At 48.6% G+C, this 22,039-nt stretch overlaps 1 protein-coding gene across 1 annotated transcript in view; it reads left to right on the forward strand.

The window, feature by feature from the left end:
• JARID2 (jumonji and AT-rich interaction domain containing 2) overlaps positions 1-22,039 on the forward strand; it is a 229,804-nt gene that overhangs the window by 145,170 nt on the left and 62,595 nt on the right. The window contains 1 exon segment of the mRNA XM_038768089.1: positions 8,300-8,441. Within this exon segment, the coding sequence (XP_038624017.1) occupies positions 8,300-8,441 (142 nt within the window).

Below are 22,039 nucleotides of genomic sequence, written 5' to 3' on the forward strand. Positions count from 1 at the left end.
CAATAAGCTTACAGCCTAGAGGGGGAGAGACAGATATTAATATAAATAAATAAACTACAGATATGCACATGAGTGCTGTGGGGCCGCGGATGAGGGTAGTGAATAAAGGGAGCAAGTTAGAGCGCTATATTTTAAGAAAATATATCAGCAGCTCTACCTTGAATTCTACTTGCTCACCTGTCACTCAAGGTAACTTGCCCCAACTACTAATAGTAATAGTAGTAATGGTATTTTTTAATACCACAAGAAGCAGCGTGGCGTAGTGGTAAGAGCATGGACCTCAGAGTCAGAGGACCTAGGTTCTAATCCCGGCTCTGCCACTTGTCTGCTGTGGGATCTTGGGCAAGTCACTTAACACTGTTGTATTATACTTTCCCAAGAGCTTAGTACAATAGTGAGCACACTGCATGGGCTCAATAAATACTATGGATTGACTGGACCAGAGCCGTCTGTTGCTTGTCTTCCACTTTTCTTTCCCCTCTCTGGCAGGGGGCAAGCATCTTGTCAGAGCCACCTGCAATACACTCAGCTGAGTGATGACGATAATAATTGTGTCTTCTCCATCTTTCTTGACCAGGGTCAGCTTGTGCAGACTTTGGGGAGCTTGGGATTGGACATTTTTTCCTTAGCAAAGGATAGAGGGACATTTCTTAGTTTTAGAGGATGTCTGTTGTCATTTTTAAAAATTAAAACAAATGGTTTTTGTTTCAGAACTGTTAATGTTAGCCTAGACTTGAGTCTGGGTCAGTGCAAACTTCTAATAATAAAGTCAGCCCCTTGAGTTCAAAACAGCAATCCTGTTTGGTCTCCGGCCTTCTCAAGGAATGCCTTTCAGACCATTTATTCAAAAAAGATACGAAGAACAAGGTTAGGGCTTATGTAGGCTAGCCTCCTGGATGTTGAGCAGAATGTTCTGGGTGAATGGGAGCTGAAATGTCTCATTATTTTACACCCACTTCCCTAAGTCTCTCTAAGTTCTGAGTCCAGCTGCCAGGCTACAAATCATGTTCTGTGAAAGACTGGGGCTTCGGGAAGCAGTGAAGGGGGTGGAGTGAAATGACCCTGGAAGCCAAGAGGAAGTAAATGGGGACCAGAGAGACTCTGTCTGGTGGGCCTGATGGGATGATGCCTAGCAGCAGGGGATTTGTGGGTTTGGAGCTGGTCTGGAGGTTGCCACCGGTGGAATGGTACAGTAAAGGAACGGTGGAAGGGGAGTGGGCCTGGTGGGGTGGGGGAGAGCAGGGAGTCTGTGGCACATTGGAAATGGACGTCTGCAGTCAGTCTGGAGAGCTGCCCAGGTTCTTTTGCCAAAACAGCAAATAAAAATAAATGAAAGGCAAGTGCTTAATGGCACAAATTATTCTACGAGAAAGGGATCTGCTATTGAAAATGTCATTCAGCTCTGGCTCTTTGCTCGCACATTTGTGTGTGTTGTCTGACAAGACACGTACATGGGTCTGCAGACAGTTAAACCATTTCCCCATCTGAGGTCTTTTTTTTCCCCTTCTTTTTTAAATAAAAACATGCCTTTCACAGCCATCAGGTTCTCAGATTGGAGAGGGACGGTGGCGGGGAAACCCCATAAAACAACGAAAAGCATCCTGGATCCTGTCACTTTAATTTTGGGGGGGGGGGGGGCAGAAAAATCGAGACCTCCTTTTGGCCCCACGGACATAAATAACCTTCTCTGTCCCCTCCCCCGCTCCAAGCCATCACTCTCTCTGCTGTCCTATTGCGAGAGGCTGAATCTGCACTGCTGCTTATTACGTACAGCAGCAGAATTGTTGACAAGCCATCTGTAGGCTGCGTGTCTCTCGTTCGTTCTTTCTCTCTCCCTCTCCCACTCCATCTCACTCTCCCTCACTCTCTGCAGTGTTCCAGTTCTAAGGATGGCTGTACCGGGGGTCTGTCAGATGCAGTTCTTGGTGGCTTATGTCGAAGAGCCCGGGAGAGAAGGTCTGTTCCAATTAAAAAAGGAAAAAAAAATCTGCTCTACATTTGTTTGGGGCTGATGGGGTTTTTTTGTTGAAGAAATTGGCCTTTGTGGGTTTTCCCTTCTGGGACCCTCCCTGCAGTCATCCATTATGGATGACCAAGGTGCTAGGTGAGCCACTGTAAAGTGTTGTGATTTGCTTAATATTAATATCCTCTGGCCCCCCCCGGGGTACCGGTGGGGAGTGGGGGGTGAGGGAGACAGAGGGGGTTGGGATGGGGGATGCAGAGCCCTCTAGAAATCTGCCACGGAAAACGAACGCCGTCGCCTCGGCGGCCAGATCAGTGTCGACAGCTATGGACGACTGCCAGGTGGAAGTGGGCTCCCGGGTGAGGAGACGTTCACCTCCCCCCGCCCCCCTCCGTAGACCACCGGCGCCGGCCCAGCCCCACGGGCCAATTTGTCAAGTGTTTCTCTGGCGTTTTCAGTAAGAGCCCTGGGAGATCGGCCCCGTGTTAGCTCACTTCTGCCGCGGCCCCAGTGAGGTAGGTTGCGTGGATTCTGTTCCCACCCCTCCCCTCCCTTTCCCTTCCCTTCCTCCCCATTTTCAGGATGGAGAAAGTGAGGTGGGCAGAAGTGGCATGTATTGACTATGGTCCCATTGGTGTCTCGGCTGTGAGGGTGAGGAGTCACGTTCATGAGCCAATTGGCACCCGGTCCCTTCTCTCCCCCCAGGGTCTGCTCCGCACAAGGTGGGCCACACCCTCTGTGGTCTGAGGACCAAACATAGGGGTTAGGGACAGAGATGGGATGGCCAGCCAGGTAGGGGCATTTCTGCCTCCTCCCCACCCTCAACTCCTTGGCTTTTCCCTGGGTATGTAATCTCCCACACTTTGTGCCCCATCCCCCCTCCTTATTTCCCAACCCCCATCCCCAGTCCATCAGGAATATTTTTTTGGGGGGGTGATGGGGGATAGCTTTGGCAAATTCCCATTTTGTCCATGCCACGCTCCATCAGTGACCTTGGGTAGGGACCTCCTGCTGTCTTGGTTTCCTGTCCGCAGACTAAGGTCCGGCGGAGGGCTGGGGGGGGGTGGGAGGGGGGGGAGCGGGATGACATAAACCTCCCCTTGCACCTTAGGAAGACTGCATACCCCTGACTGCAAAAGGCCCTGAACTCACGCAGAGAGGGGGGCTCCTCAGGCAAACGTTCATTGCGCAGGGATGGGGGTGGTTGGTGGGCCCTGGTTTAAATCTCTGTGGCTGCTCACCAAGCACGTTTGTCTGGTATGGACACTAGACCTGAAAAATTGATGCACATCTGTGTCTAAAGAAATGTGCTATGTCACGACTCCCTATAGAAGTGGCTTTTGGGATTTGTTGTTGTTTTTTCAAATCTGTTCATCTGTCTCCTAGCTCATTATTTCTCCTCTCTCTCTCCTTCCTCCATAGCTGAGATAGGGAGGGTCTGTTTGGTCTTCTGCCTCTGCTCCTTTTCCTTTCAGCTCTGGCTCAGGCTTCATTTTGAAAACTCAAAATGTCTCCTCCTTCTCTAGCTGTCTCCCTTTCCCCACATGCCTGGGTGCTTTCTTTCTTACCCCAGAAGTTCCCCCCAACCACCGGGCTTCTTTAGCCAGATGCCAGAGGCCGGCGGTTGTAGCTTTACCGGGTGGCACAGGCCTGAAGAACGATGCTTACGGTGGGCCACTGAATTCAAAATGGCAGCAGGGCTTTAGTCAGAAAGAATACTACTCTTCCAAGGGCTCTGCTGGCCTTGCTTCCTGGAGAAAAGTGTGGGTGTGTGCATGCGTGCATGTGTGGGGTATGTTTTACAGGGATTGAACATGTAAGAAATATGGTATGTTGGATTAAATCTTCATTTAAATTCCCGATTTTTAAAATCATAGGGAAAAGCTGAGGCCTCCTGCTAGATAGAAGGGGAAGGAGGGAATTGATCAATTGATCAGTGGTACTTATTGAGCCCTTAGTGTGAGCAGGGCACTGTGTTGTATGCTTAGGAATGGACAGTACAGTAGAATTGGTAGGCATGCTTTCTGCCCTCAAGGAGTTTACAATCGTGAACGAGGCTTGACAAGAAAAGAAGAGACAGAAGATGAAGGTGGAGGGGACCAGAGTATAAGGATATATACATAAGTACCCTGGGGGTGGGGTGAGTATCGAAATGCGTATAGGGTATGGACTTAATAATAATTTATTCTAGACTGTGAGCCCACTGTTGGGTAGGGACCATCTCTATATGTTGCCAATTTATACTTCCCAAGCGCTTAGTACAGTGCTGTGCACACACTAGGCACTCAATAAATACGATTGATTGATTGATTAAATGTATAAGTGATACAGAAGGGAGGGAAAATAGAGTGGGGAGATGAGAGATTAGTCAGGGAAGACTTCCTGGAGGAGATATGATTTTAGTAGAGCTTTAGATGGGGAGAGTGAAGAGAGGGAACTAGACATGGGTAGCCAGGGAGGGGGCAAGATGGAGTATTTTTTCATGGAGTATTTTTTTATTTTTTTGCAGCTGTTGGTATTGGAGACTGGGGCCTCACTCCATCTCTCCCTGGCCTGTCAGGACTCCCACCCCCAACCCCGTTTGACCCCTTTCCATCAGGTGCCCCCAACCCCCCATCTTTTCTTCTCTACTTCTGCTTCGGTACTTCTCAGAAAAAGAGGGTTTGAGGGTGCTGTGTGTCCACCCCCTTGGCAGAAGGTGGAGCAGAAACAATCTGGTCAGGAGGCAGTCAGGAGCATAGGCACCAGGCCCCCGGAGCCTCCCCCACAAATTTTAGAAAGGAGACAAAGGAATAATCCACATTCAAGATTCTCTACCTTTAAAGGGTTATTTTTACGGGGAGCTGGGCGGCCCGAGTGCCTCTGCCTGAATTATTCAACCTGTTTGATCTGAGCCGCATGCTCGTGACAGAGCATCGGACGTCCGACTGCTTAGTTGTCATTCACGCAGTCATTTGCGACCTCCATACGGTGATCTGAGGCAGCCCCGGCCCCCGGATACATACCGTAGGACACAGCTAGGCCGGTGACCCCTGCCCAGACTCCGCTGCTCTTTGCCTCATCCTTTAACAACACGCCTGCTGCCTCCTGTCAGCTGGATGGGTCCTGTTCTCACAGGATGGAGATGGAGAAACAGCCGGGCCTAGCAGAAAGAGAGCTCGGGTCTGGGAGTCAGGGGACCTGGGTTCTAATCCTGACTCTGCTCTTTGCAGGAGAAGAGAAACCCTACTTCTCCCATCACCCGTCTCTCCCTGCCATCCCACCAGGAGACACCTTCTGTAGGTATAATAATTTTTTAACGGCATTTGTAGAGCACTTACTAGCTGTCAAGGTCTGTTGTAAGCAAAAGAAAATTAGTTCGGATGCAGTCCCTGTCCCACATAGGGCCCGCAGTCTAAGTAGGAGGGAGAACAGGTATTGAATCTCCATTTGGCAGATGAGTGAACTGAGGCACGGAGGTGTTAAGTGACTCGCTCCAGGTCATACTACAGGAAAATGGTGGAACTGGGATTAAAGCCCAGGTCCTGGCTCCCAGGCCTGTGTTTACCCATTAGGCCACCCTTCTTCAATTGTGATACTTGGTAAGCACTCATTTTGGGCCAAACTCTATTGCTAGGATCATCAGATCAGATCCAATCCCTGTCCCCCCTCGGGGTCAAAGGCTAAGGGAGGAAGAACAGGTATTTTATCCCCTCAGCTACCATAAATCCAAGGGCCTCATGTGGAACTGTGTTCTAGGCCTTTACTTCATCTCTTATCGCCCCACCACTTTCCCACTTGCCCACTTGCCCACCCTCTTTCCCACTGACCCCTCCAGAAAGACTCTAATTTGGGAAGGACAGCAGGCCACCTCCCCAAACAAGAGGCCAAACCCCTGGCAGCCCCAGATGGAGAATGGAAGCCACTCTATCGGAGCTTGTCATCTGTTTTCTACGGAACAGGATACCTCATCTCACAGTGACAGGGTGACAGATGGCCATGGCTCTATAAAACCAAATTACCTTTTGTGCATCTCCTCTGCAATACAGTAGTTCCCCCTAATATGCTAAATCGTAGTTCCCCCTAATATGCTAAATCGTTTGGTGTGTTACAGATGTTTTAGAAGTGCTGAAACAACTTCAAAGACCTCTCCCCCTACCCCGCCCCCCCCCCCCCCCCCCCCCCCCGCTTTTTTTAAATCCTTCTGTAGGGTAGCCTTTAGTAGTGGGGTTTAGACTCTTGACCAGAAGTAATTAAAAAATCAAATGTTCTTGTTTGGAGCCATGGTGAGAATCATTGCTGGAAGGGCTAGAGACCTGTTAAAATTTGGTTCAATCATATTGAAGAAGTTGATATGCTTTTCTTTTTGAATTGCGTGAAAGGTTTGTTAGGCAAGGATTATCTTTGACAAATACATCTTTGGACTAAGGCATCAGCTTCCTGGTTATCAAGGCAAGTTTCCTCAGTTATCTGAATAGTTATGGTGTTTTAAAACAAATTGTTTTAGTCAGTGTGGTGTTTATTTGCAGAGCCATTGAGCCATTGAACCATTATGAGAACACTATAGAGTTAGTAGACCTGAACCCTGCCCTTTTGGCGCTTATAATCTCCTGTTCGTTCCCCAGCTGATCCTCTCCCCTCTACTCCAACCTGTTTTTTTAAACCGTGAATGGAGAAACAAGGCAAGAAGATGCCAGTTATGACCTTGAATTATCATCCATCCTTGGTTTGGGCAAGTCACAACCTCTTTGGGCCCCAGTTTCCTCATCTGTAATATGGGATAAGAATAGCTACCTTTTTCTACATCCCTGGGATGTTGATAATCGTAATATTAATAATGATTATGATACTCTTTAAGTGCTTCTTTTATTGTGGCATCTACCAGTGGCTCACTGCTTAGGTCCTTGCCACTCTGCTATTTTACAGTATTGAATATGGAAATTTCAGAAACACAAAGTACTGTGTGAGAATCACTGCAGCCAGTATGTCCTTTCCAGTGCCACACATGCGCAACAGGGTTGCTGACCCCAGTAGTACCATCTAGTGGATCGTCCTCTACTGGGATGGACTCGTGGGAAGAACGGTCCTTACTTTTTTGGGGTGGGGGTTGGGTGGGGAGAAGAGGGGGTAATTTAAGCACTTACTATGTGCCAGGCATTGTATTAATCACTGGGAAAGATAAACGCTACTCAGGTTGCATATAGACCATGTCCCACGTGGGGCTCACAGTCTTAATCCCCATTTCACAGATGAGGTAACTGAGACATGGAGAAGTGAAGTGACTCACCCAAGGTCACACACAGACAAGTGGTGGATCCGGGATGAGATTACTTCTTCTTTGTAACCTATTGAAAGGGCATAATGACAGTTGCGTCCTAGCGGTACTGGGTTTATGTTGGCAGAATCAAAGGATGGGGAGAAAAGATGGACGGAAACAGAATTTTTTTTTTTTTCCAAAGCGGAGAAGTTGTTTGCCCGTTTGGAGGAAGGGAGTGTGCCAGTAGCTCAGAGTGGATGGAAATTACCATGGGCAGTTTGATTCGTGTGGTCGGGTCTGGGTTGGTGCATGGCATTAATTCCCTCCCTTCAGTTGTCCAGGAATTCGGGAGAACTTGGAAGGAATTAGTACAGTGCAAAGAGCTTAGTACATTGTTGTGTACCCAGTAAGCACTTAATAAATCCCACTGATTGATTGAGAAGCCTCTGGTTGAATATTAGTGATCCAGAGGTCAGATCTGGTCAATCACTGTAGTCACAGGGTAACAATGCCTGGATAATCCTGTGTGTGGACTGACATGCATTTCTGTGTTCCCTAAATAACTAGTGTTGTGCCCTCATGTTAGTAATGAACAATATTTTGTACTTCTTATCCTTTTTAATTTCTCCAAAGCACTTTCATATCGATTCTCTCTTCATAATTACGGCCTGATGGAATGAGCATGGGCCTAGGAGTAGGAAGGCCTGGGTTCTAATCCCGCCTCCACTACCTGCCTTCCACGTGCCCTTGGGAAAGTCACAGAACTTCTCTGTGCCTCATTCATTCATTCATTCAGTCATTCAGTCGTACTTATTGAGCGCTTACTGTGTGCAGAGCACTGTACTAAGCACTTGGGAAGTACAAATACAAGGAACCTCAGGTTCCTCATCTATGGCCGACGGAGCTGAGTTGGGGAGGTGGCCACATTCTTGGCTCTGAGCACCATGTTTATTCATTCAGGAGTAGTTATTGAGCATTCACTATGTGCAGAGCACCGTACTAAGCGCCTAGGGGAGTACAATAAGTAGAGTGGGTGTATGTGGTCCCTGCCCAATATTGGCATTAATGGCTCTGCACTCCTTTTTATCTTGTTCTTTCAGGGCTCCTGACAAACAGCCAAGCAAAGGGTTTAGGAGCAGGATCAGAACAGTCAGAGAACGAGAAGGACGACGCCTCCCAAGTGTCGTCCACGAGCAACGATGTTAGCTCTTCAGATTTCGAAGAAGGTCCGTCGAGAAAAAGGTGAGTGGGCCACTTGGAGGGTCCCAGGCCGCAGGGGCTGTCCACACAGCTTACCGAGACTACTGCCGGGCAGACGCTGACATTACCAACACGGTGGGACAGGACTCGGGCATGCCATCCTGGTGCTGGTCACAGGGAGTCACAAGGGACAATGCTTCCTCTGCTCTGGTTCTTTGCTAGCTTGAGTTAGGACCAGGGTCGTCCCAGGCAAAAAATGATGTAGCCTATGAATTCCTGGTGGCATTTTAGTCTTCACACCCTACAGGCTCACCGCTCCGAATAATAATAAGGGTAGTATTTGTGATGCGCTTACTATGTGTCCAGCACTGAACTAAGCTCCGGGGTCAATATTGGATAATTGATTCATTCATTCAGTCATTTATTCAGCGCTTATTGTGTGCAGAGCACTGTACTAAGCACTTGGGAAGTACAAGTCGGGTAATCAAGTCAGACACAGACCCAGTTCTGCAGGGTGTTCACAGTTGAAGGGGGAGGGAGAACAGCTATTGAAACCCCATTTTACAGAGGCCTGGAAAATTGAAGTGACTTGCCCAAGGTCGCAGATCAGGCTAGCGTCAGTGTCAGTATTAGAACCCAGGTTCTCTTGCTTCCAGGCCTGTGCCTTCTTTAGGCTATGCGGCTTCTAGAGGTGGAACGGTGCAAATTGTTTGATCATTCTGGGGTCCACCCCTGCAGGACCTGTGGTTTTTCACTCGGCCATGGCAATGACTGAGTGAACAGCCTGCAAGAGATGTGAAGCTATTTTTAGATCCTCATGCTATCACACCTAAATTCTTATCTCCCATCAGAGTGTGCCTTTCTTCCCGGTGAAGACTCAAGCTGTCTTCCTCCCTTCAATGCCCTACTGAGCGCTCACCTCCTCCAGGAGGCCTTCCCAGACTGAGCCCCCTCCTTCCTCTCCCCCTCCTCCTCCTCCCCATTCCCCCCACCTTACCTCCTTCCCCTCCCCACAGCACCTGTATATATGTATATATTTGTACGTATTTATTACTCTTTTTATTTATTTACTTTATTTGTACATGTTTATTCTACTTACTTTATTTTGTTAATATGTTTTGTTTTGTACTCTGTCTTCCCCTTCTAGACTGTGAGCCCACTGTTGGGTAGGGACCATCTCTATATGTTGCCAACTTGTACTTCCCAAGTGCTTAGTACAGTGCTCTGCACACAGTAAGTGCTCAGTAAATATGACTGAATGAATGAATGAATGAGTGAAATGGTCTAGGGGGAAGAGCACGGGCCTAGGAATCAAAGGACCTGGGTTCTAATCCCAGCTCTGCCACTTGGCTGCTATGGGACCTTAGGCAAAAAAACAGTTAACTTCTCTGTGCCTCAGTTACCTCATCTGTAAAATAATAATGGTATCTGTTGAGTGCTTACTATGTGCAAAGCATTATTCTAAGTGCTGGGGGGATAAAAGGTGATCAGGTTGTCTCATGTGAGGCTCACAGTCTTAATCCCCATTTTACAGATGGGATAACTGAGGCACAGAGAAGTTAAGTGACTTTCCCAAAGTTACACAGCCAACAAGTGGCAGAGCCGGGATTATTACCCATGACCTCTGACTCCCAAGCCCATGCTGTTTCCACTGAGCCACGCTGCTTCCCTGTAAAATGAGGATTAAGACTGTGAACTCTAGGCGGGACATGGACTGTGTCCAACCTGCTTATCTTGTATCTACTCCAGTGCATAGAATAGGCCCGGCAAATAGTAAGTGCTTAACAACCCCCCAAAAATATGAATAAAAAATAAAGCCAAACTTGGACTCTGATACCTATATGGTAAGAAAAATAAGAATTTATAAATCATATTGAAGTCGCTCATTAACAAAGCTGCAACAAGCTAATCCTGGCTCTACCACTGTGTGCCCTTCTGTGTCCGATTCCTCAGCTGTAAAATGGGGACTCTAGTCCTGTTCTCCTTCCCCCTTAGAGTGGGAGCCCCTTGTGATACGAGGGCTGTGTCCTAGATTAACTTGTATCTATCCCAGCGCTTAGTATAGTGATTGACATGTAGCAAGCACTTGACAAATACCATTAGAAGGAAATAGAAATAATATACTTCCATTCCTAGGTTTAGTGGGTCAAAAATATTTGCTGAAGTTCTTACTGGCTGGTTTTCTGTTCAGAGTATGTGAAATGGTTGGATGGAGAGAGTGTGCTCGAAGACCAGTTGAGGTTTTGGGCACAGTAGGAGTTCTCCTCAACTTCCACTTAAGGGGCAAAAAGGACGTAGAAGATAGTATCGCTTGTTTTGGTGGGAGAAGGCAGGGGCAGAGGATGAGGTGAGCTGTTAGGAAGCGTGTAGTTCTGCCATTCACCTCCTGTGTAAGTAACTTTTTTCTTTGTGTCGGGAGAGTTCAAGGAAAATAAGTGTCCCCGTTCCCGCCCTCAAGAAGCTTACATTCTGATGGCCCCCCGCTGCTGACAACAGAGTTTTGGTGCTAATGATTAGTGGCAGCCATACTTGGCTTTGGAGGAGCTGTGAAGCAGCAGCTGTGGCCTAGTGGAAAGAGCACGGGCCTGGTAGAGGACCAAGATTCTGATCCTGGCTCTGGTGCTTGTCTGCTGCGTGAACTTGAGCAATTCACTTAACTTCTCTGAGCCTCAGTTTCTTCATCTGTAAATGGAGATAAAAGCTGTGAGCCCCACATGGGACATGGACTGTGTCCTACCTGATTACCTTTTGCAGGACTTAATAGGAATTGCAACCTACAGAAAGGACCCCCATGAAGTAAGGAGAAATCTCAGAACAAAGTAGACCTTTCCTTCTGGAGATTTGTTTAAGGTTTTGGCTCTTGTGCTTGGTAAATCTCACCACCTGTTGTTTTGTTCTTATACCAGCGGACGAGACACAGTACCCCTTTTCAGCGGGAGGAGATATGTCAGCAGTTGGGTGCAGGGGGAGGGAGAGAAGAGGGGTTTTTCATAAGGCTCTCCAGTTACAAAATATTATTCCTCTGTTAAGCCTCCAGAGCTGTCCCCTGCCACGAGCGCTTGCTGTAACTTCATTTGTTTGACACTAGAGATCTTTTTGGCAGCCGCAATAAAATAGACTGCAGAGCACCACAGGGCGCTCGTATTTTGGCCAGAATTTGGAATCTCTTTATTTTGATTTTGTTGTTTTTGTTGTTCTTAAGGGGAGAATGGGTGTGTTTCCTCAATTCTTTGCGAAGCTCATCATTTAAAATCTCATTTTTCAAACCAAATCACCCCTCCCCACGAAGGCCCCCTGCCTTTCAGAAGGGAAAAGGCAGTGAGACAAATGATGATAGGAGAAGTCTCCTGAGATGCCAACTATGACTGTTGATTTTTTTTCCCCTCCTCTCCAAAGTATGGATTTTTTTGTTTTTGTTCCATTGGCAAGTGTGGTAGATTTGTTTTTAATTATCTGAACATTTTTCAAGGTGAAGGAGATGGTTTGTGTACATATCTGCTCTTTCTTATCTTCATTGCTGGTATGTCCTCTCCTCCCCACTGTCTCTCTCTTCCTTCTGCCTCCCACTCTGTCCCATCCCCTCTCGCCTCCTCCTCCCTCCCTGGTCTTCTCTCCCTCCCATTCGTTAGTTACCTGCACCGCTGGCTCTATTCTTACAGGGATCCCTGAGGTAAAGTATGTTGTGGGAGAAGGGGGCGGTTCCCTCTGGACCCCACTTTAGTGGACCCCACCCTCTGGATGAGTCGACCAAGAGGAAACATAACAGTGAGTGCAGGAATGCAAGGAATCCTCCCTCTCAAGTCACTGTTTTTTTCTTCAGGCCACCTCAGAGTGATCCTGCTGTTCCACCCAATGGAAGGAGGGGATCACCCTAATGCGGTAGCCTCCAGTGTCAAAAATTGGCCAAGAAAAGCAAAGGGCAGAAATGTCATCTTTGGTGAGGGAAGCACCCTTTGCAGATTGTCAGGAGGAGAGAGAAGGGGTGAGGCCAGATGGTCACTTGTGTAGCGTGCCCTTCCATGGAGCCAAACCTCTCACCTCAGATTTTAGAAGAGGCTAATTGAAACCCTGCATTGCATAATTTAGTGGGGTCCTCCCCCCCTCCCCCAATTTGTTTCTTTGAGGATGGGATCGGTAGCCTATCTTTCTGAAAATAAAATGGCTGCCCCCTTCGCTCTGAGTATGAGAGTTGGGCCCATCCTCAGAGCTCTGGCTTTCTTACAGAGGGAAGAAGCAGTGTGGCCTGATGGGAAGAGCATGGGTCCAGGTGTCAGTCGACTTAGCGTTCTAATATGCCACTTACCTGCTGTGTCACCTTGAGCAAGTCAATTCACTTTTCTGGGCTTCAGTTTCCTCCTCTGTAACATGAGGAATTAATAGCTGTCTGTCCTCCTTCCTGCTTAGACTGTGAGCCCCTGGGGGGATGGGGACTGGATCTGACCTGACTATCTGTTTCAGCGCTTAGTAGAGTTCTTTCTTAATAAGCACTTAACAGATATCACCATTATTGTTAGGTGTTTTAAAGCTTGGTGCTAGGGAGAATTTTTGTTCTTTTGGGTAGGCTTTTCTCTTTCTGCAGCAAAATAATCTGGGGTTGGATGAAAAAGCATGCAGTTTTCTCCTTTTTTGTGTATGAGTGACTGGAAGATCAGTATGGGAAAACTCCGTTGGCTTCTGATGCAAGCTTCCTGTACAGAGGACAGAGAGAGGTGCAGGGCTAGCTGCAAGAAGATAGAAGGGAGGGGAGTCTGGGGTTGGAGGAGATGCAAGTGATGTGATATGATGTGCATATAGCTTTAATTCTATTTGGTCTGACGATTTTGACACCCGTCTACATGTTTTGTTTTGTTGTCTCTCTCCCTCTTCAAGACGAACCCGTTGTTGGGTAGGGGACCGTCTCTGTATGTTGCTGACTTGTACTTCTCAAATGCTTAGTACGGTGCTCTGCACACAGTAAGTGCTCAGTAAATACGATTGAATGTATGGATGAATGCAACTGGTACAGGGAAGGTATCCAAACCTAAAGATGGGTCACTTTTTCTCCTCTCCCTCTTGGAGTTGGATGGGTGGGGAGGGCTGGGTGTGTGTGCTGGAGGATCTGATCTCTTGTCTTGTCCTGAGTTGCTTTGCCTAACTTGGAAGCCTTTTATATTTCTTTGAACTGCTGTTCCTTTTTTTTTCCTTCGTATTTTAAAAACTTTAAAAGTAAACTCAAGAATTTCTTTATAGAGAACCAAAGGATGAGGGAGGGCCTTTTGGGACAAATTGTTTTTCTGAGTTAACAATGAACAGCTTTATTTTAGTGCTTTGATGCTCTTGACCTCAAACGTAAAGATTCTTAGTCCTCTTCAAGTGGGTTGAATTTAAATGCAAATATATTTTTTCCCCTTAAAGATTGGGTAGGGAAGGAGGAGGAGGAGGAGGAGGAGGAGAAGGAAGCTGGTCCTGGATTTTAAACCAGTTCAGCTCATTGAGGCTGGAGGATGTCTCCCTAATGCTCTGTGGTCTCCAGGTTGTCTGAGTATCGGGTAATCTTTTTACCAGCAGAACCACGGGGTAGCACTTTCTTTGTATTTTATTCATTTAATGGGCCCTGTGATTTAGTTTCAGAACTCTCTAACTTTGAAGAGGCTTTACGCATTAGCTGCTTGCTTAGGCAGTCTGAACTCTGAGAAATTTGCTTTACTCAGTGAAGCCTAAGGGTTTTGCTACCAGGTTATTAAGATTCCCCAAGTCTGATAGGAATTCCATTTGTTACTTTAAGTAATAAATCAGTGATGTGGTTTAGAGGTCTTACTCGCTTAACCACGTGGGTTGGAGTTGTGCTCTGGATCAAGTAGGTGAGGCTGGATGTGAAAAGGCCACTGGGGGTGAAAAAAATCCTGTAGCGATCAGGCCCTGCCCAGCCACTTCAGAGAACAGAAAATTCCATGGCCAATGGATATCCCAAGGGTGAGGCAGAAAAGTTGGGAATGGGAGAGAGGCCGACCACGGTCTTGTGGCAGATTCTCTCTGGGCGTTGTCATGTTTCACAGTAGGCAGAAAGTGCCCCCTCCTCACCTTTGCAAAAGCTGATTTTTTTTCTGTTTCGAACAAAGTCGAGAGGGAGCGTGGTACAGGAAGTGTAATGCTAGGAACCTGATAGGGCATTGGCACACTCTCTCCTGCACATTTCATTTGGTGTCTCCCCTCCCCAGTTTCCTTTGCTGCTCTGGAGTAGCAAACAGTTAAGGGGCCGCTGCCACAGCAAGGAGGAGGATTGGTGTTGGTGATAAGTAGTTATTGGATAAGTAAAGATTGCTGCTGCAGCAGATGACTAGATGTTGGCTAAGTAAAGGTCTTTACCCCTTCTTCTTGTCCCTCCTTCCTCCCTCCCTCCGTCTTACCCTCACCCCAGAATAGCCACCTGGGAAAGGTCACCAGCCCCCGAGCTGGCCCAATGTCAGGGATAGAGTTCTCATGGGCTGGATTTTCGAGGCTCAATCCGTATATCTGGGAGGATTTGCCACCCAACAGCCTGAACCGTCCGTCCGTCTTGTGCCTCCGCCCAGCCAATGTCTTCAAGAGAGCCATGTCCCATTGAATGGCTCTTGCCACTCCCTTGGCCCCCGCCTGTGGATGGGGGGGGAAGGAGGTGACTAAAAGGCCCTGGCTACATGACTTCCTCACCGCGAGAACTCTGGGATCTTCCCCCATTGGACGGGCCAGTGCCAATAGGAATAGCTTGTTGTGGGCAAGGAATGTGTCCACCAGTATGGGTTCTAATTCCGGCTTCACCACTTGTCTGCTATGTGACCTTGAACAAGTCACTTTTCTATGTTTGTCACCTCATCTATAAAATAGGGATTAAGGCTGTGAGCCCCACATGGGACCTGATTAGCTTGTATCTACCCCAGAGCTTAGTACAGTGCCTGAACAGAGTAAATGCTTAAGAAGCTCCATTTAAAAACAGAAACAATATAACCTGTTGTATTGGACTCTCCCAGGTGCTTGGTACAGTGCTCTCTGCACACAGTAAGCACTCAGGAGCACCGTTAATTGATTAAAACCAACACATTCAACCAGGGCCAGGCTGGTTAATGTTGGAGGTGGTGGTGGGTTGGGGGGTGGGTAAAGTGGGGAAGGGACTGGTGGCAGAGACAGCAGTTTCAGATCCCAAGAGATTATGGAGCTGAGCCCAGCCTGTACACCAGGCTCAAGCCCCGGGAGATGCTCCTACAGCTGGCCTAGGAGGTTTGTGCCACTCTCGGATCAAACAGAGGGTCTAAACTTGGCCCATGAGTCATGCCCCAGGCAATGATTGAGGAAGTGGTTGCCATCCCGCCAAAAATAGCTTTCCATCCAGCTTCATGCACTGAATTCCAGTCTCATCCCTGGCATCCCCAAAGGGGCGGGCAGCAAGGACTGAAAGTGGTTTCTGCTGGAAGCAGCCAGGGGACCACACAGCTGGTACCCCAGTGCTCCAAAGGATGGCCGCCTGGCCTGTTCAGAGGAGCATCCCAACCAGGCCATCGAAGGTTCGCTCACCTGCTTGGAGCTGGGGCCAGAGCCGTTTGGGTGAAACAGGCCTCTCTTCGCTCTCGGGGAGAGATGTATTGGGCAGTCACAGTGGATCCCACCCTCTCTCTCTCCTGTCAGTGTAGGAATTGATTCGTCCCCAAGCCTGTCGGGTGTCTACATGCCGGCGGAGAAGGTGCCTTTCCCAAGGAGGAAGAGGGGGCAGGGAGCATACCCTCGTCTCTTCTCCCACCAGAAGTTCTTCTCTTGGCCCGCCTTCAGGTAAAGCAGCTGGAAATCATCTAGAGGAACCTCCTGGCTTTCCCCGTGGCTCTCTTCTCCATCCTCGAAGATGGGGAGAGCAGTGGTCTTCTGGCTGTGAAGTGGAAGGGAATTTCAAGCAGTGGGCAGTGGAGAGGTCGAGGGCAAGAGTGAAGAGATGGAGGCACTGTGGTTAAGCTGGTTGAGAGGGATGAAGAGCACGAGCTGGAATGAAGTGGAAAAGGAGCAAGGATAAATAAGGGGGAGAGAGCTGATCAAGTGCCTTAAAGTCAATGGTCAGGGTTTTCTGCTTGATGTGGAGAGTAACAGACAGCCATCGGATGTTTTGAGGAATGGGGAGATGTGAAAAATGACATTTTAGAAAAAGGACCTGGGCAGCAGAGTGAAGTGTGCCCTTGAGAGGAGTGAGGCTGGAGGCAGGGGAGTCAGCCAAGGGGCTGATGCAGTAGTCAAGGTGTGATGTGACAGTGTTTGGTCCTGTGCGGTGACAATTTTGGTTGGAGAGGACAGGTTGGGTCATGGTGATGTCATAAAGAAAGATCCAGTTTTGATGGGGTGGGGAGGTGTAAAGAAAGGAGTCAGGCTTAATGCCAAGGTTCTGAGTTTGAGAGATGGACAGGATGGTGGTGTCATCAGCAGCACGGTGTCCACTCCACCCTAACTTTCCCCCTTCGCTGGCAGTTCCGACCTGGACGCCGGCTAGATGGGGCCATGGGAAGGGCTTTCAGAGCGAGCGGCCCAGCCCATGGCAGGCAACACCAGAATAAATCAGGTTTGGAATATTATTTAGATACAAGCCAACAATCGAAAAAACAGAACGTGAAGCCTGTCTATTCCTAGCCAAGTATTACATTTCATGAGAAATGGACTGTCAGAAAAGGAATGGTGGAGGGGATGGGGGTGGGGGCCTGGAGGAACGGGAGGGGAAGTCACCAAATATGATTCATTAATTAATTCAATTGTATTTATTGAGCCCTTACCGTGTGCAAAGCCTGTACTAAGAGCTCAGGAGAGTACAGTATAACAATAAACAGACACATTCCTGCCCACAATGATGGAAACAGGCTCTCCACGAGATGGAAACAGGCTCTCCATGAAACACGATGGGTCTTAGGACCAGAGTCATTAACTCTTGCATGGTAAAGATGAGATTTCCTGTGCCAACACTTTGCCTTTCCCATCACTTCAGAAGGAAAAGTATTATCCTGAATTTTCTTAAGGCTCTTATTTTTCAAAAGTGCTTTCACACTTTTTCTTCCCAGTATCCCTGTGAGGTAGCAGTGTTGCCTAGTGGATAGAGCACAGGCTTCCGAGTCAGAAGGACCTGGATTCTAATCCCAGCTCCACTGCTTGTCTGCTGTGGGATCTTAGGCAAGTCATCTCAGTTCTCTGTGCCTCAGTTACCTCGTGTAAAATGGGGATTGAGACTGTGAGTCCCAGGTGGGACAGGGACTGCATCCAACCCAATTTGCTTGTATCCATCCCAGCACTAAGAACAGCGCCTAGTACATAGTAAGCACTTAACAAGTACTATTTTTTTAAAAAAGGCACCCATCAGAAATACCAGTTTAAACCAGTGAGCTAAACGGCTACTTGCCCAGATCGTCGGGGAAAAAAACCAAGACAGCAGCTGGGAAAATGAAACAAGATTGGGCCCCTGCCTGGAGTAGAGAGCCAAATCTAATATCATTTCACGATGCGAGCGAGACCTGCTGCCATTTAGCTCAGATAATCCACTTTCTCCCATACAGCTCACAGGCGTATTGATCACTTTTTCATGGCCGGTTTTCGCTTTCTTGTCTCGGGGTAGAATGACAAGAGGGGAAGGAGCCAGGAAAATTCTGCTCTTTTCGGGGCCACCCAGCCCGGGTGGAAAGCCAGGTCTCGGAGATGTCAGCCAGCCTACCCGGGTATGTTCCCCGAAGAACCCGTGTGCTCCTCTGCTCCTCCGCTGACCGGCGGTCCCGGCTGTGCGAGAGGCTGCCTGAGACCCTTACAAGCGGAAGTGGTGCTGCAGATGGGCTCTGCAGTGCGTGAGACATGACTGGCATACTGGATGGCTGGGGTGGGCAGACGGGCAGGCCGCACCCTGAGCCTGGAGGCGGTCGGCACCCAGCCCAACCAGAAGGGCTGGGGGCAGGTGGGGTGAGCCTGTGTATAGTCCCTCCTTTGGATCCCCACACAGCGACACCCTCCTCAAAGCTCTCCTTTGTGTTTACACAGCAGCCCTGAGTGCCTGTCTTTTCTCCTATGGGGGCAAGGAGGGAGTCATGGGCTAGTAGCCGGATGCCTGCCTTTCTGGGGGGAGGGAAGGGAGGGAGGGAAGGGGTTGGAGAAGGCCCCAGCTTCCATGTGAGGGAGTCAGCTGGTTCAGTAATATTAATGGAGGATTTTCACATTCCAGTCAAAGAATGCAGAATTCATATCAGCGGGATGTAAGCTCTTTGCAGTAGGCCTGAAAGTGAAGAGTTGAGTGAATGTGTGTGATTGTGATGCGCATGTGTATATGTGTCTGCGGATGCCTAGGCATGGCAAGGAAGGCTGCTGGTAGGTGTCCACTGAGGAGCTGGAGAGTATCAAGCACAGATCTTCAGTCGTTTGTGGTGCCTGGCCGTCATGGGAGGAAGCATTGCCCAGTGGAAAGAGCAATTTTGGACGTCAGAGCCTCAGGTTCTTGGACTGTAAATTGGGAATTCAATGATCAGTTTTTCCTCTCTCTCTCTCTCTCTCTCTCTCTCTCTCTCTCTCTCTCTCTCTCTCTCTCTCTCTCTCTCTCTCTCTCTCTCTCGCTCTCGCTCTCTCTCTCTCCCTCCCTCCTCCCTCCCTCCCTCCCTCCCTCCTCCCCCCGCCCCGAGCAGGACAGACTCTGTGCTCAATCAGACCATCTTGTATCGAGCTTAGTGACGTGCTGGGCTCAGAGCAAGTGCTTAATACATCCCATCATAGATTTTATCGGCCTCATTAGGCACCTTGGCCAACAGGCTCCCAGTATACCCTGCCTTAGAGTTTATGCCTCCAATCTCCTTATTGCCCTCCGCCAGCCTCAGCCACTTGCTTGGGCTCCCCTCTTCCTGTTGCTGTCCCCATTCCTCTCCCCCTCCCCATCCCTCCCGCCCTACCTCGTTCCCCTCCCCACAGCACCTGTATATATGTTTGTACAGATTTATTACTCTATTTATTTTACTTTTACATACTTACTATTCTATTTATTTTATTTTGTTAGTACATTTTGTTTTGTTGTCTGTTTCCCCTTTCTAGACTGTGAGCCCGCTGTTGGGTAGAGACCATCTCTATATGTTGCCGACTTCTACTTCCCAAGCGCTTAGTACAGTGCTCTGCACACAGTAAAAACTCAATAAATAAGATTGAATGAATGAATGAATGCTGGCCTGAATAGCTGTTTGGGGCAGAATCCTCCTTCCCACCCCCCACCTAATGCTTGGGGGGCCGAGGGAGGAGGGGGGCAAGAGCTGGGGAGAATTAAAGTTGGAAGGGAGCCACTGGCCAAAGGTTGGGACCGCCTTTTTGGAGGCCACGCCTAGAGCTACTTTATAGGCTCTGTGGGAAAGCCTTATTTAAGAGCTTTTTTAAAAAATGGGGTTTGTTAAGTGTTTACTATATCCCAGGCACAGTACTAAGCGCTGGGGTCGATACAAGGTAATCAGGTTGGACACAGTCCATATCCCACGTGGGGCTCACAGTTTTAATCCTCATTCATATATGAGGTAACTGAGGCCTAGAGAAGCAAAGCGACTTGCTCAAGGTCACCTAGCAGTCAAGTGTCAGTCATTATCGGGTTGTCCCTGACTGGGTTTTTGAAGTGATTATGGAGTTTCCTCATTTTTGAAAACTCCCCAATTTATCTGTGTGTGTTCAGATGGCTGGGGCTCCCTTGGCTAGGAAGGAGTGTAGATGAAACTTCTCAGGGGAGCCAGAGCTGCTGTCCGCTTTTCTTTTTCTCCCTGCAGACTCTGGTCTTCCTGCACCCTGGGCATTGCATTGCACTGTATTTGGATCATTCACTATGACAGTCACACACTTGCACCCAGAGGAATGGCCTTGCCTCCATGTGCCAGGGTTTGCACACTCTGGCTCTTGCCCTCTCTCTTCCTTTCCTCCATCTCCCACCCACAGTGTCCCTGAAAAGCTGTGTGTAGCCCCAAGCTCAGGGGAAAAGGGCGGAGAGGAGCAGGAGGCTTGGACAGGTGATGTCCAAGGGAAAAGAGCTAATGGAGCGTGAGTTCTGAAAGAATGCTGCTTTTTGGGTCACATTTACATCGTCAACCACAAAAGGTGATTGGGGGTGGGGGGGTGCTGGTGAGGGAGAAGACTAACTTACCTGTGGTATATCTTTGAACCTTTGCTGCTACATAGTGCGTTGGGGAAACTGGGGGCCCTGCCTTGTTTTGGAGAATTCTATGTGATGTAATCCTTAGTTCAGTTTCCCAAGATAACAGTGGCACGTATGCATGCACACGTTCGTGTGTGAGCTGCAAGCCAAGCTGGTGAATAGGCAGAAATCAGAATGACCTGCTTGTTGTTGTTTGTCTCAGTGGATTTTGAGGCGTCTTTTTCAGGAAAATCCACTCAGAACCCCAGGTCCCTTTCTCTCCTCCTGCTCCCTGAACAGTGGAGGGGGTTCCGGAGACCCACCTTGCAAATCTGCAATTCCTCTTTGTCTGAAACAAGTCTGGAAACCGGTGTGTGGGTGTGGGGGGCATGGGACCACTCCTAGGCTGTTCCCTCCCCACCGGCCCTCTATGGCCCCCAGAGATCCCATCCTGGCCGTCTCTCATCTCACCTCCCTCGCAAATATGGCTTAGTGTACTTTGTGGTTGCCGTGGAAACTGCTGGACACTGGGTCCTCTCCTCCCCATGCAATCAGAGCTTCTTTCTGTCTCTCCCTTGTCACCAGCATTGATTCTCACTCCTTCCTCCCTCGTTCCTTTCTCATCTTTGACAAGAAGCAGTCAAATCTCAAAAATCTCCCCGGTTTTTAATTAATGGCAGCTCCAATCCCGTCCGGCACAGGCACCGCTAGGAATGGGGCAATCGGGGGCTGGATAGAAGTCTTCCTTATTGGAATAAAGCAGGAGAATATGCAGGCCCACTGGCTTCATTTCAAACTTGTAAAAACAAAAGGTGGTAGTGGGTTTTCTCCATCGCTTTGAAGTGGCTCTTTCCCCTGGGAGAGGACAGACACAGCCCCCTACCCACTGCCCCTTAAGCCCCTCCCAGCTTGTGTCGAGGGGGGAGGGGGAGAGAAGGAAGGAGGGGCCTGCTAGTAGATTCAGTGCCTAATGACCCTCTCCCCTGGCAGGCACCCAGCAGTTTGGGTAATGGTTGTGCTAGTCTGGCTCGAGGTTCATTCATTCATTGTCGTATTTACACAGCTCTTACTGTGTGTGGAGCACTGTACTAAGCACTTGGGAAGTACAAGTTGGCAACATATAGAGATGGTCCCTACCCAACAGCAGGCTCACAGTCTAGAAGGAGGAGACAGACAACAGAACAATACATATTAACAAAATAAAATAAATAGAAGAATAAATATGTACAAGTAAAATAGAGTAATAAATCCATACAAATATATATACAGGTGCTGTGGGGAGGGGAAGGAGGTAGGGTGGGGGGATGGGGAGGGGGAGAGGAAGGAGGGGGCTCAGTCTGGGAAGGCCTCCTGGAAGAGGTGAGCTCTCAGTAGGGCTTTGAAGGGAGGAAGGGAGGTTGAGGGAGGACAATCAGAGATGGCAGCAGGCATGCCTTCCCCTTCCCCAAACCCCTTTCCCAAACCTCACCACCTGCTAAAGCTTTCAAATAGTAAATTTTAAAATTTTAAAAATAGGCTTTATTAATCCTGG

The sequence above is a fragment of the Tachyglossus aculeatus genome, chromosome Y2 (assembly GCF_015852505.1).
Source record: "Tachyglossus aculeatus isolate mTacAcu1 chromosome Y2, mTacAcu1.pri, whole genome shotgun sequence".
Classification (NCBI taxonomy): Eukaryota; Metazoa; Chordata; class Mammalia; order Monotremata; family Tachyglossidae; genus Tachyglossus; species Tachyglossus aculeatus.